The following is a 14,385-nucleotide window of genomic DNA, read 5'->3' as shown; positions in this document are numbered from 1 at the left end:
GCTACCATGTTTTTTGTGTTTGTTTTTTTTATCTAAGCTTGTGCTTGAACAACCTTTGGACTTGTACTATTTTCCAGGTATAGATAAATACAGAAAAATATTGACATTTATTTTTTCCTATCCCATTGTGATCGATCCATCTAGACCTCTGACCATTTCCTCTGAATTAGAACATTTTAGAAACCGTCTTGTGATGACGAATTCGAGAACGAGGTCAAGGAGATACTAACGTTCAAGCATTTATCTAGCAGTTTACAGACTACTAATCTGGAAATGTTCCACCTAACAATCCACCTGTGTAGAAAAACATGCCAGATCCCCGTCTGTCCGTGTTGTTTTGGCTCAAATGTTCTAGAAGCCGAAAGGCATTATGTGAGATTGCGGGGCGGTAGGAATAAACTCGGCAGAGTCAGCCAAGTGCTAATACCTTAACAGTGCACACACTCACAGAGGCTGCATGAGAGCGCAGGTTTAGTGAGGATTTGCTCTGTATTAATCCTGACAGGGAACAGAGAGAGCCAGCTGGAGCGTGCAGGGAAGAGGCAGAGCAGGCACCAAACAACAACAACAACAACAAAAAAGTATTTGGGCTGGAAAACACTGGAAGACAGTATGGAGTGTACTTGTGAGATAAAAGTTAAGCTTAGGTTCTTGTGAGCGTCCTCAAAGCAACAAGTAATTACTCCAAGGTTATAGTGGTAGAAGGAAACTCAGACGGACAGTCACAATATGTCAGCGTGAGAAAGTTTCGTCACCCAGAACTTCAGAGACGGCAGGACGGAGTGACATGGGGCACCCTACTGTGCCGCTTTCCTATAAACAAGCTCGGGCTCACAGGAATAAACACATATCCAGCCGCCTGCAACCCTACACACCAAACGGTGAGTGGAAGACACACTGGAATCCAATGTTTTTATTACGTTCACTTTCGAGTCTTGACGTTAGCTCCGACTTGTGTATATGCCTGTAATATGACTTTATAATGTGCCTCACATGAACACAGCTGGGCATTTTAATCTGTGACGAGCATGGGGTGTGTTTAAAGTAACGGTGTGGAGTTAAATGAGTGAGGTCATCCGTTCTGAGTAGTTGTCTAAAATGTTTTTTTGGTTGTTTTTTTTGGAAATGGAAACCGAAATCAACAAAATGTGGAATAAAACAGAAAACTATCACCCTGATGTTTGAAAGAATAGCAAGGGAAAGTGAGTAAATATACAGGATAGTGAAAGATAACCTCGCTGAGGATGGTTACAGTTAGAAAAGAGCTGTTGGAAGCCAAGAAAATGGCTCTGCAAAGTCCCATAGTTGAAAACAACATAATGAGGCGAAGAGGCAACCATTTCACATGGAACACTGTGCTGAGAACAAATCAACATTTTATGAAGTGACAACAATGTGATTGCTCTTTGGATCTAGGGGTTGCATACAGATGACCCCCAAACACTAAACTCAAAGTATTCTAGTTCAGGGTGTTTCTCATACTGGTGTCAGCGCTATGTATTGCATATCAGAGATCGTGGATCAGTTTTGGATACATAAAAATACCTGAAGAGGTCCTGTTGTCTTACGCTTAAGACAAAATGTCATTTGAAATGAGATTGAGACAAAACCCCTAAACACCAGTGTGGTTCATGTTGGCTCCTATTCAGCAAGATCTCCAGACCTTAACGGAAAACACATGGGAAGACATCAGACATGCCAAGAGCAACAAAACAAGAAATCCAGAGGAATTGGGGGGTGTAGTCCAATTGTCCTGGGCTGGAATACCGGTTCACAGGCATTGGACGTTGGTCAACTTCATGCAAAACAAAGGCGCAGTAAACCTCAGAACTATTAGTTGTCTGTTTCACAGGAAAGGCAATTCCTTTGTCAATGTTTGAGTTCATAAAAGAGAATTGATACTTTCATTTTAACAACTGAATGTCATTTCCCTCGCTTATGTGATTATTTTGTTTTTGTGTTTTGCTATAGAATAGAAAGCGGAGTGTCTCCATTGCATCTGCACATTTTGAGCACAGCTGTGTAGATATAATCATTTCTTCAGATTTTAAATAATTTAATGTTTTATTAAATCACGGCATCCTGAGTAGAACACAGAACTCACTAGACAGGAAACGACAACTACGAAGCAGTTTTTCTCCCGTTTTTGCCAATATTAGATGTTTTCAGGTACAGCAACAATGAGAGTAATGTAAAGCGTTTGTACCGCCAGATTTTCATGCCTGCATCTCTGAGATGTAGGAGCTTTTAGCCCAACCTTTGCATTTCTGGAACAGACCACACACACACACATTGTGGTCTACAAACAGGTGAACAAATGACTGATCTAATGCAGTATCTTGCAGATCACTGCGTGTGGGGGAGTCACAATTTTAACCAAGAAAAATGTCACTCACACAGCAAAATAACCAAACCTTTTCTTTAAAGAGAAATACCATTTTAAATACAGCTGATGCCGGTAGAGTTTTTCTTGTGTAAACTTTGGCCTCCTAGGATCAGCAGAAGCAAAGTGGGGCAGGAAAGCAGTGAAAACATGGACCTTCTCATGGTTACATTCTGGTTTAAGATTAAGTTCTCCAACCTCTTAGTTTTCTATCGATGGATTACATTCCCATTAATACTTCAAATCTGACATCTGGTTTCATTTATTACAGGACTTGAGTTTTGTTAAGTTAGGATGAAAAATGTGATAGTTTCTGTTTCGATGCATTTAATGAACAGGAAGACAAATCCCAGATAATTCATTCTTTGTGCTTTCAAACATAAAAAAAATAATAATAATAATTTTGCTAATCTGACTTATTGTTACTGTTTGAACCTTAAAATATATATCTAAGGTTGTCAAAGTCAGACTGGCTAAATAGTTGTCAGGCTAAGCTGGATCTCTGCGTTTTAGCTGCATTTCGGCTGTTTGCTGGTTAACACTCTCTTTTCCGGCCTGTCAGTTAAGATGGATGGCCCTGTCCTGGTAATCATATCAAAGCTTTTGAATTTAATGCTACAAAATGTGGAAAGTTTGAAGTGTTATGGATTCCTTTGCAAGTGTTTAAAAGTGTTCTTCTAAACCACTTTAGACAGCTCTGGTGTTTTGCCCCATTTGTGTCACAATGAGCACCTTGATAGTTTAAATGATTGCTTCCACTCAGCTTGTTTTTTTTATTTATTATTGTTATTTGTGGGTCATTTGTATGAGTCCTAATTTCTGTATTACACACTGTCTCTGCAGATAATTTGAACAACGCACTGGGTGCAATCAGAGTTCTAGGTGTGGAGCTGATTGAAGATGAACTCAAACCTCATTTGATCACAGTGCTGGCAAACATTAGGGAGAAAAGTAAGTTGAGATTTTAGAGATTACATCAGATAAGTAGATAGTAAGTGGAATTGTATTGTGTTTTATTTTATTTGTTTGTTTTTTTTCTGTTTCTTTTTTTTGTTTAGGAGATGCAAAGTGCAGACTCCTCCAATGCAATTAGTTTTAAATATATTATTCATTCTAAGTGCAAAAAAGAATATCCTGGCAAATAGATCTAGCTGCCATGGAAAGAGTAAAACCCAGACCAAAACAACACTGGTCACTAATAAAGACTGACAGCGTTCGAGCGGATCAGTTCAGGTCAGATCCTGGTCTGTAGGTGAAGTTAAGCCGTATTCATGTTTTGCAGCTCGAGGGCAACAGGATCCAGAGGCCATATCCTTCTAGATCTCACAGTTAGAGACTTAATTACAATCAATGTCATTTAAAGACAAGAATACAGCAACCAGAGATCAATTTGTGTTCTGTTTTTTAAAACAAACATTAAGTTATTTTTTTATTCTCTTTTTCAAAATTCATTCTACCATGTTGATTAGTTGAATCATAGACACAGATGTTATGGTACTGAATGCATTTTTTGTGTGTGTGTGTTGTGTGTGTGTGTTTGCATGCGCGTGTGTGTGTGTGTGTGTGTTGTGTGTGTGTCCAGAGAAAGGCGCTGCTGAGCAGGTTGTGATCAGCGGGATCCTGCCAATCCTGGCTCTGTCTCTGAGAAGCAGAGGGCCTCTGACTTTGTTGACTGTAAAACTGGTGGCTGAGCTTGCCAAGGAATGTAGGTTATACTCACACAGATATAGACACTTTTCATGATTTATTACTGAACTTCGTTATTCCAGCGCTGAAGCTTTTACCACAAATCTTATTTACTGGGGCTTCTTGTTTCCTCAGCTGTGGTTCGTAAAGGTTTTGGGGACGCAGGCTTGGCTACAGCCCTGCTGTCAGTTCTGACCAGCACAAACGAAGAGCTGCTCATTTATGCAGCAAGAGCCATCTCACGCATGTCTTATGACAGCTGTAAGTCAAGAGAAATAATAAAATAACCTACACTTATGTGATTTTAGTTTTATATCACAGTTTCGTGAATGCAAGAGACCATTTCTAACAATATTTCAAGCTGCCATCAAAATATAATCTATATGATTTGTCATGAGTTCAGATGCTACATGTTTCAGTTATAGCAAATTTAACCTAATTCAGTCAGTAAAAGTGAATGCCAAAAGACAGAAATGTTTATTGGAAAAGGTGAATCTGCACATGGAGAATATCCATCCATCCACAATTTTTTGTTTCCTCATGACCAACAAACCTTTGCCATTATGTTGAATTAATGGGAATTGTGATTATTGTTTTTGGGTTTTTTTTGTCATTCTAAGCTAAGCAGCAAGAATTGCTGCTACGCCGAGGTGCGGTGCCACGCCTTGTTGCCATCTTGCTCCGTTTCCCTGATAAGGAGGCTCTGGAGGAGGTGTGCCTCATGGCTCTCTGTAACCTCGGCGGCATGGCAGTACCAGAGGAGGCAGGTATGATCTGGGAAAGAGGAGTGCCCGTGAGGCCGGGGGAGTGCGTGTTTCATGGCGTTTCTCCTCACACCTGTGGCTTCGCCTCTTCTGTGACGCTGGTCCGGGTCTCTCAGTGGGGGCCCGGCCAGTACATGGTCAGCATCGAGGACTTCCAGCGCTGCTCCTCCTCCTTCTGGAGTCTCCATGGGAACAAACGGGCTGTGCACTGGTTCCCGTTCTTCAGATTGGGCAGCTGCTCAAATATGTTTAAGGTGATCAAGTTCTCGACCAGGAACATTCCTCGGACAAAGAGTCTGAAGACTCGTGTGTTCCACACCTTCCTGTGACAGCTTGCAAATATGGTGGCCTTACAAAATGGACTATAAAACACTGAAGCCTCCATCCATCTATCCTACCCTGGATGAGTCACAGCGGAGAGCAGCATCAATACTATGTTGACTGTTGTACTCTTTGAGAAGAAGAAAAAAAAAAAAAGGAGCTTCATCACTAAACATGGAAGATGGGAACAACATTTTGTAAAAATAATAATAAAATGACCCATGGGAGAACCATGAGTTCTGTATGTTAACAAGGAGCACCTACATTTTGGTGTTTGTGTGAATTATTTTTTATATACTAAACCAGAGCTGGGACTTTAGACTTATTTCAACATAATTTATAACATTTCCAGTTTAAAACAACAGGCTTATGTTTGGAAACTATAAACCTGGACACTGCTGAAGTGCTGTATTGCTATTCTTGTAGGTTTTAATTCAATGTTGCTCTTATAAGCTTCCGTATTGGTTCATATCAATGAGGCAACAAGAAAAATAACTTAAATTCTACATTGCAAGGAAAATGGTACCAATCGGCTCCACGCACCTCTGGTAAATAAGTGTTTAAGCACCTGAAGTAAATGATTCTTATGGAGATTGCGGTTTCCTGACAAGTAGCTAATTACTTTTAATATTCTGACTTATCAATGTCCACGTACATCTGGATTAATGAAATGACATGTTTCCTATGTAGTTCATATTTTTGAAAAGAAACAGGAAGTCCTGTATTACTAATTCAAAGCTTTAAAGTCATATAAGCAAAGAAAATGCCTCAGTTTTTGTATTTGGAAATGTTAAGAGTGCCCGTAACTGTGGCAAAAAAAATGGGTTTTTTTTATAGAGTAATTTTTTATATGCAATTTTTGTTTCTTCAACTGAACAAATGCATTTAACTTAAGCAATGGCATTTTTGCATTGTTCAATTAACTATTTTGTGCATTTTCCACAGGTCTGAATAACTGAGGATGGTACAGTAACAGCATTTTTAAAAATAGTGCTAAGATTATGTCCATGTCACCAATTTATTCACAAGTGCTCAAAATATGTAATATTTCTGCATGGCAATGTTCTGCTTTTTTATGATCTATTTAGAGACCACTGCATTTGAAAACCTCATATTTATTCCACCAAATATTGATTTATGAACCCTTCCTAAGTTAAAACATTAGTATTGTTGTTGCTAAATAAATATTAACTTGTTTTCTTTGCATTATTTGAGGTCTGAAAGCACTGCTTATTTTTCGTTATTTGAACAATTTCTCATTTTCTGAAAATAAATACTAAATTTTTGCTTGGAATTTCTGAGACATGTTGTCAGTAGTTCATAGAATAAAAGAAAAAAATCATTTTACTCAATCATATACCTATAAAAAGTTAAATCAGAGAAACTGATCATTTTAAGTGGTCTCTTAATTTTTCCAGAGCTGTATAGGGATTTGTCAGGGCCCTGTCAGGTTTCTTGGGACCAAGTTGTGTATTAAAATTGACCACTAGATGGCACACATGAACCGGAAATTGACGTGATAGAAAGTCTATCCGCATCTGTGCATATAGCTTTGATTTACCACTGATAGCATGTTTTGATGTCTGACCCAGTCTAATACAACATCCAACACTTAACTGTTTCCATTCAAACATAAAGAAATCTTGTGATAAATAGTAAATTCCTTTACAAAATAAATGTCTCAAGTACAAATTTCAAGCTTTAGCTTTTCAAGTCTCTCCCACTTGCCTTCATCTAATTACTTCCCTTATTGGTTTCATCCCGCCTCAGGCGTCCAAACACAGGGATGCGTCCTATAATCAATCCCAACTTTATTACTCTGGGAACCAGTTAAATATTTGATGTCAGATAAAATGAGAATGTGGAATTATTTACAGGTAGAGAGGTGTATGTGTCGTTTCAATACAGCTGGTCCTTGTTGTGGATAAAAAAGGGGACAGACAACCACCTGAGAGTGAGTCCCATAAGAAGAACCAGGTACCATTTAAAACCTGGTCGGAGGAACACGTCCCTGTTGACCAAGAGATTTTTGCAAGAAATATCTAACAGCAGAACAATTCACTGGTCAGTGAAGAAGAGTCACTGACCAGTGACTCTTCTTCACTGACCAGTGACTCTTCTTCTAAAAATCTCTAAAGAGATTCTAAAAATTTCTTTAAAGTCAAAGCAGAAGAAGCAGATTGTGAAAAATCAGCTGCATGTTGATATTCTGCAGAACTGCGTAGGTACAGCCAGCTGTTGGGAGTGCAGTCACTGACTGGACTTTCCAGTGTTCAGAGTCGTGGGCTTCTTGGTTATCTACATAAGTCTTTAGCTCCGGCACTAATGGAAGCTTCTGGAGGGTAACTGTACTCCACCTTTGAAATCTTACGGTAGGCTTCATTGTGAGTTCTTGATTTAAATTAGCGGTTCTCAACATGGGCGGTACCGCCCCCCCAGGGGGCGTTCAGAGGACGGCAGGGGGCGCTGGCGGACATTTTTACAAAATGGGGGGCGCTGGGATGCCTTTGGGGGGCGTTTGGTCGAAGGTAAACTTTACACCTTAAATGCACAACAATGCCAGTTTAGACTTGGAGCAACTTGGTAAAACTGTATTGTGTAACATTAAATCATGCTTGGCTGCAACTGTATACAGGGGAGCTCTTCTTCTCTTGAGTGTTTGTAGCTTCTTGGCGCAGCTCCGTTCTCCTGCTACTGGTAGCTTAAATCAAAATACCCTCACTGTGTATCCCTCTGAAAAATGAGCCCATTTAAATAAAGAAATAAAGAAATCCCTCCATGGGTGATACCACGATAGAGAGCGTTCATTTTATAGCATTAACACCGGTGCTGTAAGTGGTCCGGTATGAAACGGGGTGATAAAACAACACAGCACTTATAAATTTCAGTAATCAGAATGCAGAAATTGTTTCCGTTTTTTTAAAAGGTTTATGTCAGTCTGCCTTTTCCCCATAGATACGCTTCCCGACCGCCCTGCACCTTAGGGGCTTACAAAAAAAAAAAAAAGACGCGCACATTGCGCAAGACTCTGAAACAGGAGAAGCGGGACATAAAACGGAGCGACGAACTAGATGTGAATTATGGCATAAAAACAGAGAATCCGATGCTGAACAGTGGAAAAAAATCAACACATGATGTGAAACATGACGATTAGGAGGCGCAGCAGGTGATGAGTGAAGATTACTGATGGTCAATAAACGATAAAATAAATCTAGCAACAGGAAAGAAACTAAAGTGAACATAGCAATAAACCAAGAAAGGATAAAACTAATCAAAAGGAAACTAAATGGAAATGAATGAAGAACAAAATGCAAGAATAAACTAAGAAACTAAAGTAAATACAGAGGAAAAAACTGGTATGGCAAGACCTTTCGAGCAATAATTAATACAGAGGACAGTATGGCAAGAATAAACACACTATTTCAAGATAAAAGGTAAAATAATATTGTTGAAATGTCATGGGTTTGTTGAGACCATATCTAATACTGAGAATAAATATATCTTACAGACCATAACAGTAAAGAACTGATCACTTATTTATGTTTTTAATTAGAATTGATATATTTATTTCTTCAATATTTTTCATGTCAGTGTTAATGTCATGAGGCTGATGACTCCATGACACTTTCAATTTGACTCATTAGGATTTGATTAAGAACCAGATTTGTTCTTTGTAATTTCTGTCCAGTAAAACTATTAATCTATAATCAATAGACAGGTCTACATAAAGATATAATCCATGTTTCTGTCTCATGTTTGTATGGCATTAAAATGATCTGGAACTTGTTTTTCCACTGAAAGCTCTGGTTTGCACAGTAAATGCCATGTGGGTGAAGTTTTATGGATGATACCCTGATGTCCCATTCTCCTGAAGGCAGCACAGAGCTGCACCACCAGAAACTGACAAACACTGAAGAGAAGAAGAGCTATGATTAATGTAGTTACAGTTCTATCCATGTTTTAATGTTGCAGAGCTCAGTCGTTTTGCAAATAGTTCAAAGTTTAAACTGGCATGTTGTTCATCTTTTATCTGGTCATTTTGTGGAATATTTAACAACTAGAAAATGGCAAAGAATAATAATATTTTTTCCACTCTGATTGGCTGCTGTTAGGCCTTCCCAATTTTAACTTGAATGTTCATTGCATTTTTTGTAGACGCTTGTGAAAATAATTTCTATTCACATTACTTTTTTGTTCTCTGGGAAATTATTTTTGATAATACAGAAACAAGTATTAAAATCAAAACATCTGCAATAGTGATAGTAATATTAATGATAAAATATTGGTCAGTGCAAAGTAGCCTGCAAATTCTTTGGTGGGGGGCGGTGAGGGACCTGGTTAAAGGCTAGGGGGGCGCTGGCCCAAAAAAGGTTGAGAAACACTGATTTAAATGGAGGTTTTCCAACAGCAATTGTCCCAAATTTTCTGAATCTTTTGATGATGTTATGCATGGTTAATGATGATAACTTAAAAGTCTTTGCTATTTTTCACTGGGTAACACCATTCTGGTATTGCTGCACCATCTTTCTACGCAACAATAGTGGAGTTGGTGATCCTCTTACCATCTTAGCTTCACAGAGACACTGACACTCTGAGAAGCTCTTTTTATACCCAACCATGTTGTCGATTGACCTAATTAGTGTTAATTGGTCTTCCAGCTGTTCATTAAATGCTCAATTTCTTTTTTCCAGCCACGTATTGCTACTTGTCCCAACTTTTCTGGGATTTGTAGACACTGTGAAATTTTTAATCAACATATTTTTCCTTTAAAATATTACATTTACTCAGATTAAACTTTTGATCTGTCATCTATGTTCTATTACGAATAAAATATTGACATTTGCCATCTCTACATCATTGAATTAAATCACAATTTGTTTAGTGTCCCAACTTTTTGGAATCCGGTTTGTTTATATATATATATATATATATATATATATATATATATATATATATATATATATATATATATATATATATATATATAACACACTCAAGTGAAAATATGTGAGGCAGTATGAGGAGTATGAAGGTTTTGTATTTCTATCCAAATAAGTCGGACTCCTCCTTGATGCATAGATTAAACAGATTTTTGTTCCCCTAAACCTGGCACAGACACATGACCTGCCAGACACTCTGAGTGTTTAATCAGCGGCTCCACATGTAATCTAAAGAGAGGAAATGCAGGAAGCATGCATATATTATGTTTAATATTAAACCTATTAATAATGCATGACATAGTTTGTAGTCTATGCCCTCAAACCCACAAAACATGGCTGGAGAGTGTTTTATTGCTTGTCTTTGCAAATGAGTCATTTAAACTTTAATCCCTTTGTTTTGAGCAACTCCGCATTATTGCATTATAATCTCATTTAGCCTCTAATTACAGCTTTTGTCACTTTGATACCGTAGCCTTAGCTACTCCTAATTTGCAGGACTCTTAAGGAAAATATATCAGTTCTACTGAAAATTAATACAAACCCCCCCCCAAAATGTAAAGGTAGTTGAAATAGTAGTACCACCACAAGGCCTTTGCAGACATGTATCAAAGTAAATCATTACAGAACATGTAGCAGAGGCCTACATTTTTAACTAAATGAGGCCATCACTGTGATGGATTCTAGCTCAAGGCTTGTTTTTAAAATAACAGTTCATTGTCAAACCTCCTAGCAAGCCTAAGTGTCACTTATGGGCCTCTGTGACAGGTCATTGGCATCTTAGAGGTTCAGAATTAGAGTAAACAAATCAATTTCTCTATCGAGTACAAGTGAAATTTTAGACAGATCCACAACTGCTCGTGTTTTGTAACGTATCGAGGACAGTTGTGCCCCAGAGAGCTTCTGAAGCACTAATCTTTGAGTCCTAACCTTTGAGGGAACCGTGATGTCAACAGTTAGCCACTGAGCAAGCATTTTTATCCAACACATGTCATCGATGGAACCCATAAGTCATTTTTTTGTTACCACACTACAGACAGAATACATGAACTTTTTCTTTTAATTTTTATTCAATCTGTTATGATCCATTGGTTTTTGAGTTTTGGGTGTCATTTTTGTTTGTGTTCTTCTGTTGTCCCTTCTGCTGTGTAAGGTCATTGGTTCTTATTGGTCTTGACTCGCTCCTCTCATCAACATCCCAGTTTCCATGTCCATAAATGTTCCTGCATTCCTGCAAACATTCCTGCCATCCTGTGACTCCCAGTGTAAGTTTTTTTTCTTTACTGTTAAAGAATCTGCATTTCACAATCTTCCTCCAGTTTTGTCTGCACTGCAACATGACAAAACCAATATTAGGTCACTATAAAGAGATGAGCACTGATTTTAAAAGGAAGGCCTTCTGGGCATTTAATAAAAAGTCATAAAAGGAGGTGAAGAATTAGTTTCAAAGTCAGATCCTCAACAATTACAATTTACACATCATTAGCCTGGGATGCGCTCGATGTTCATGGAGCCAAATGTAAATGAATATCTGTGATTTAATTAACATGTCTCGAGCTTGTGCTGATGTTTACTTGGCGTAATTTATTTTCACTGGTATGATGTTTATAATACACAATGAACTCTTTGCAAAAGATAGATTTTGATCACAGAGTTTTCAAAATAACTTTCACTAATGAACACATTTTTATTAATGTTTTTTCTTCGTACAAACGTAAATATCTGCAGGATATTTGCAGATATTTAGATAAAGGCTAGAGTTGTTGATGGCTTGACATGGACATGTGCTGTCTTTGACTTGTCTTTAAGATGCAAAATGAATATGGGCTTGCAAGAACTTTGGCATGGAAAACAATTTCAAACAAAATTCAAATCCACGTTCAACTCAAGAAATCGGAACATCATGGAAGATGGAAAAAGAAAAAAAAGTGAAACTGGCATATTCAATAAATCCATTCTACACAAAATTGTACAATGTAAACATTTCATTTCAGTGACAAGCACCGAAGCCCTTTGCTAACGAAGCTGGCTCTTCACGGAGTAAAGCCCTGTGAAGTTTTCTCAAGAAGAAGACAAAAGATACGGAGCCAACGATGCAGACAAGGATTAGGGTTAGCTTGGTAATTTGCAAAGGTAATGATGAACAAAATTTAAAAACTACTTTCTCTCATGTTCCATACAAGCAAAACATCAGATTGTGTCTATTTTCTATTTACTTGTTTCACAGTTGCTTCTGTGCTCTCATCACAATTTTGGTTTGAATCTTCATTTTTCTTATGGTGGATTGTGTGGCTGGTCCATTTACATTACGGTTTCTTGTTTCCCACATTGCCTGTTTAGCCATTTCTTGAATTTCCTCAACTTCAGATCATTGCCTTCCCTCACAGCTGCACCCAGTTTCTAATCAGCCACCAGTTAATTATTCTTTAATGAATCCTCCAGATTATATAACTCTGTCTGACTCTGTTAGACTGTTACACTCCAGCATGTCTCTTCTTGGTCCTTGTGAATATACCCCTGAACTTCAATTTTGTTTGTTTTCTTAATTATTTTTGTTGATGAAGTGGTTTACATTTTCTGTCACTTTTTTTTCCTCTGTGCATTTTGATCCTGCTCTTCATGGTGTTGTGACAGTGTTCTTTGTTTTTGTTAATAATGTACAAACCAACATTAGCATACGTTTTCCAACACTTTTAAAATGTAGTTTCTGCTGTTTATTCTGGCGTACAGTTTTTGAAAGTATTTTGATTACATGCTTAGGATTTCAAATTAAAAGTTTAGAACTTAAAGAAAAGATTTGACTGGCTTGTGTCTTGTAGAACAGTGACATGCAAGAATTCACACTTGTTGCCCTATTGTGACATGAAGACACACCTACTTATGACACAAAATGCCAGTGCAAACAAATGAAAGCCAGACACAAAAGACTTTTTTTTATTATTTTTTTTATCATTCAAAGGTTGAGCAGAATGTCCTTTTTAAAATACAATTCTATTTTCAGAGCCAGATCACAAGTGAACGCAGCACAGATGTAGCTCGCTCTTGTTGCTCTGAGCGACAGAATAAGGCTAGTACTGGAACAGGCAATAACAATCAGGACCAAATGCTCAGGCTGTGCTTCAGGCATGCGTCTGTGCATGCTTATGCTTGTGTGTGCAGTGGTGGGGTCGGAGGGAGGGGACGCCATCTGTCCTGGTGTATTACGTCCATCACAGGAGGACCTTCCACAAAGCACACCTCCCCATTAATGTTGTGACATAAAAACTAAGGCAGGACAGGTCAGGGTAATTTTTTTTTTCTTTTTTTAAACTTTGTTAAATGGCTGTTTTGAGAAAATGAAGCATATTGGCATTTCTGGGAGGGGCGAGATGGAGAGGGGGTGGAGGGAAGGGCAGAGTAGTGGTGCGCTGAGATGACACAGCAGATGGCTGATTGGAGATTATCACTGTGGGAGGAAACACCAGGAAGTCAATTAGAGGAGGGGACAGCGGTACGCAGATGGTCAGAGCACCAATCAAAACTCTTCTTACCTCATCTCTCAGTTTTAAATGTGAAAGAGATGGAGTTTGAAAGCAAGAGACAACACACACCCATATTATCAGGTTTTGAAAGTTTCCATTGAGAAGTTTTGGGTCACAAAGCCCATTAATTGTGACAGGAACTTTTCTCATGCCTAAACATTTTTGTAAGTTTCCCAACCTGTTGAGCTAATGCTTTCAGACAGCAACAAGATGCAGACTTTATAAGCCGCTTGGAGAGGTAAGTGTGACTCGGTTCCCTAGGAAATTATATTTAATAAACCAGAGCTGTCCAGAATGAAATTTTCATTATACCATGGTATGCAACATAAAATATACGAGACGCATTTAAGACAACCTTGCTAGTTCTAAAAAAAAAAGAAATAAATGCTAATGGCAGAAAATGTCAGCAATGACTTTGCTTCACTCTTATCATGAGCAAGAATGTGGCACCAGTGGAAGGTGCCACATTCTTGGTTGGTCATCTTTATGACTTATTGAAAGTTGAAATGGCAGGAAGGAGACACTCAAAACAATGCAAAAGTAGTTTGCAAAAAGTTCACCAATTTATTATAACTCCATGATTTCTTACAGGAAAGAGAAATGAACAAAGACACACTGGACCAGAGGTACTTTCTATGGAAACAAAAAATGGGAAAGTACACATTGCTAATAGAGGCAGTATTTTCTATGGAAAAGGTAAACAACTACGTCAGATGGTTATTGGCATTAATGGCACTGTTAGTGACCCCAATAGAGGTATGAGACACTGCCAG

At 38.2% G+C, this 14,385-nt stretch overlaps 1 protein-coding gene across 1 annotated transcript; it reads left to right on the top strand.

Moving 5' to 3' along the window:
- Positions 1-215: 215 nt before the first annotated feature.
- LOC103481638 (rap1 GTPase-GDP dissociation stimulator 1) lies at positions 216-10,008 on the top strand. Its single transcript, XM_008437259.3, has 5 exons — positions 216-881; positions 3,227-3,334; positions 3,966-4,088; positions 4,205-4,330; positions 4,690-10,008. Exons 1-5 carry the CDS (start codon positions 788-790, stop codon positions 5,160-5,162), a joined length of 924 nt encoding a protein of 307 aa, XP_008435481.1. The 5' UTR covers positions 216-787; the 3' UTR covers positions 5,163-10,008.
- Positions 10,009-14,385: the final 4,377 nt, after the last annotated feature.

This window comes from Poecilia reticulata, chromosome 19, assembly GCF_904066995.2.
Source record: "Poecilia reticulata chromosome 19, P_reticulata-male-v2, whole genome shotgun sequence".
In the NCBI taxonomy this organism is placed as follows: Eukaryota; Metazoa; Chordata; class Actinopteri; order Cyprinodontiformes; family Poeciliidae; genus Poecilia; species Poecilia reticulata.
Note: the sequence above shows the minus strand (reverse complement) of the source record. Positions and strands in the feature narration are given on the sequence as shown.

Coding starts and splice junctions, on each gene's coding strand:
- LOC103481638 (XM_008437259.3), top strand. CDS start 788: ATGGGGCACCCTACTGTGCCGCTTTCCTATAAACAAGCTCGGGCTCAC. Junction 882..3,226: donor GCAACCCTACACACCAAACG/GTGAGTGGAAGA, acceptor CTGTCTCTGCAG/ATAATTTGAACAACGCACTG. Junction 3,335..3,965: donor GGCAAACATTAGGGAGAAAA/GTAAGTTGAGAT, acceptor GTGTGTGTCCAG/AGAAAGGCGCTGCTGAGCAG.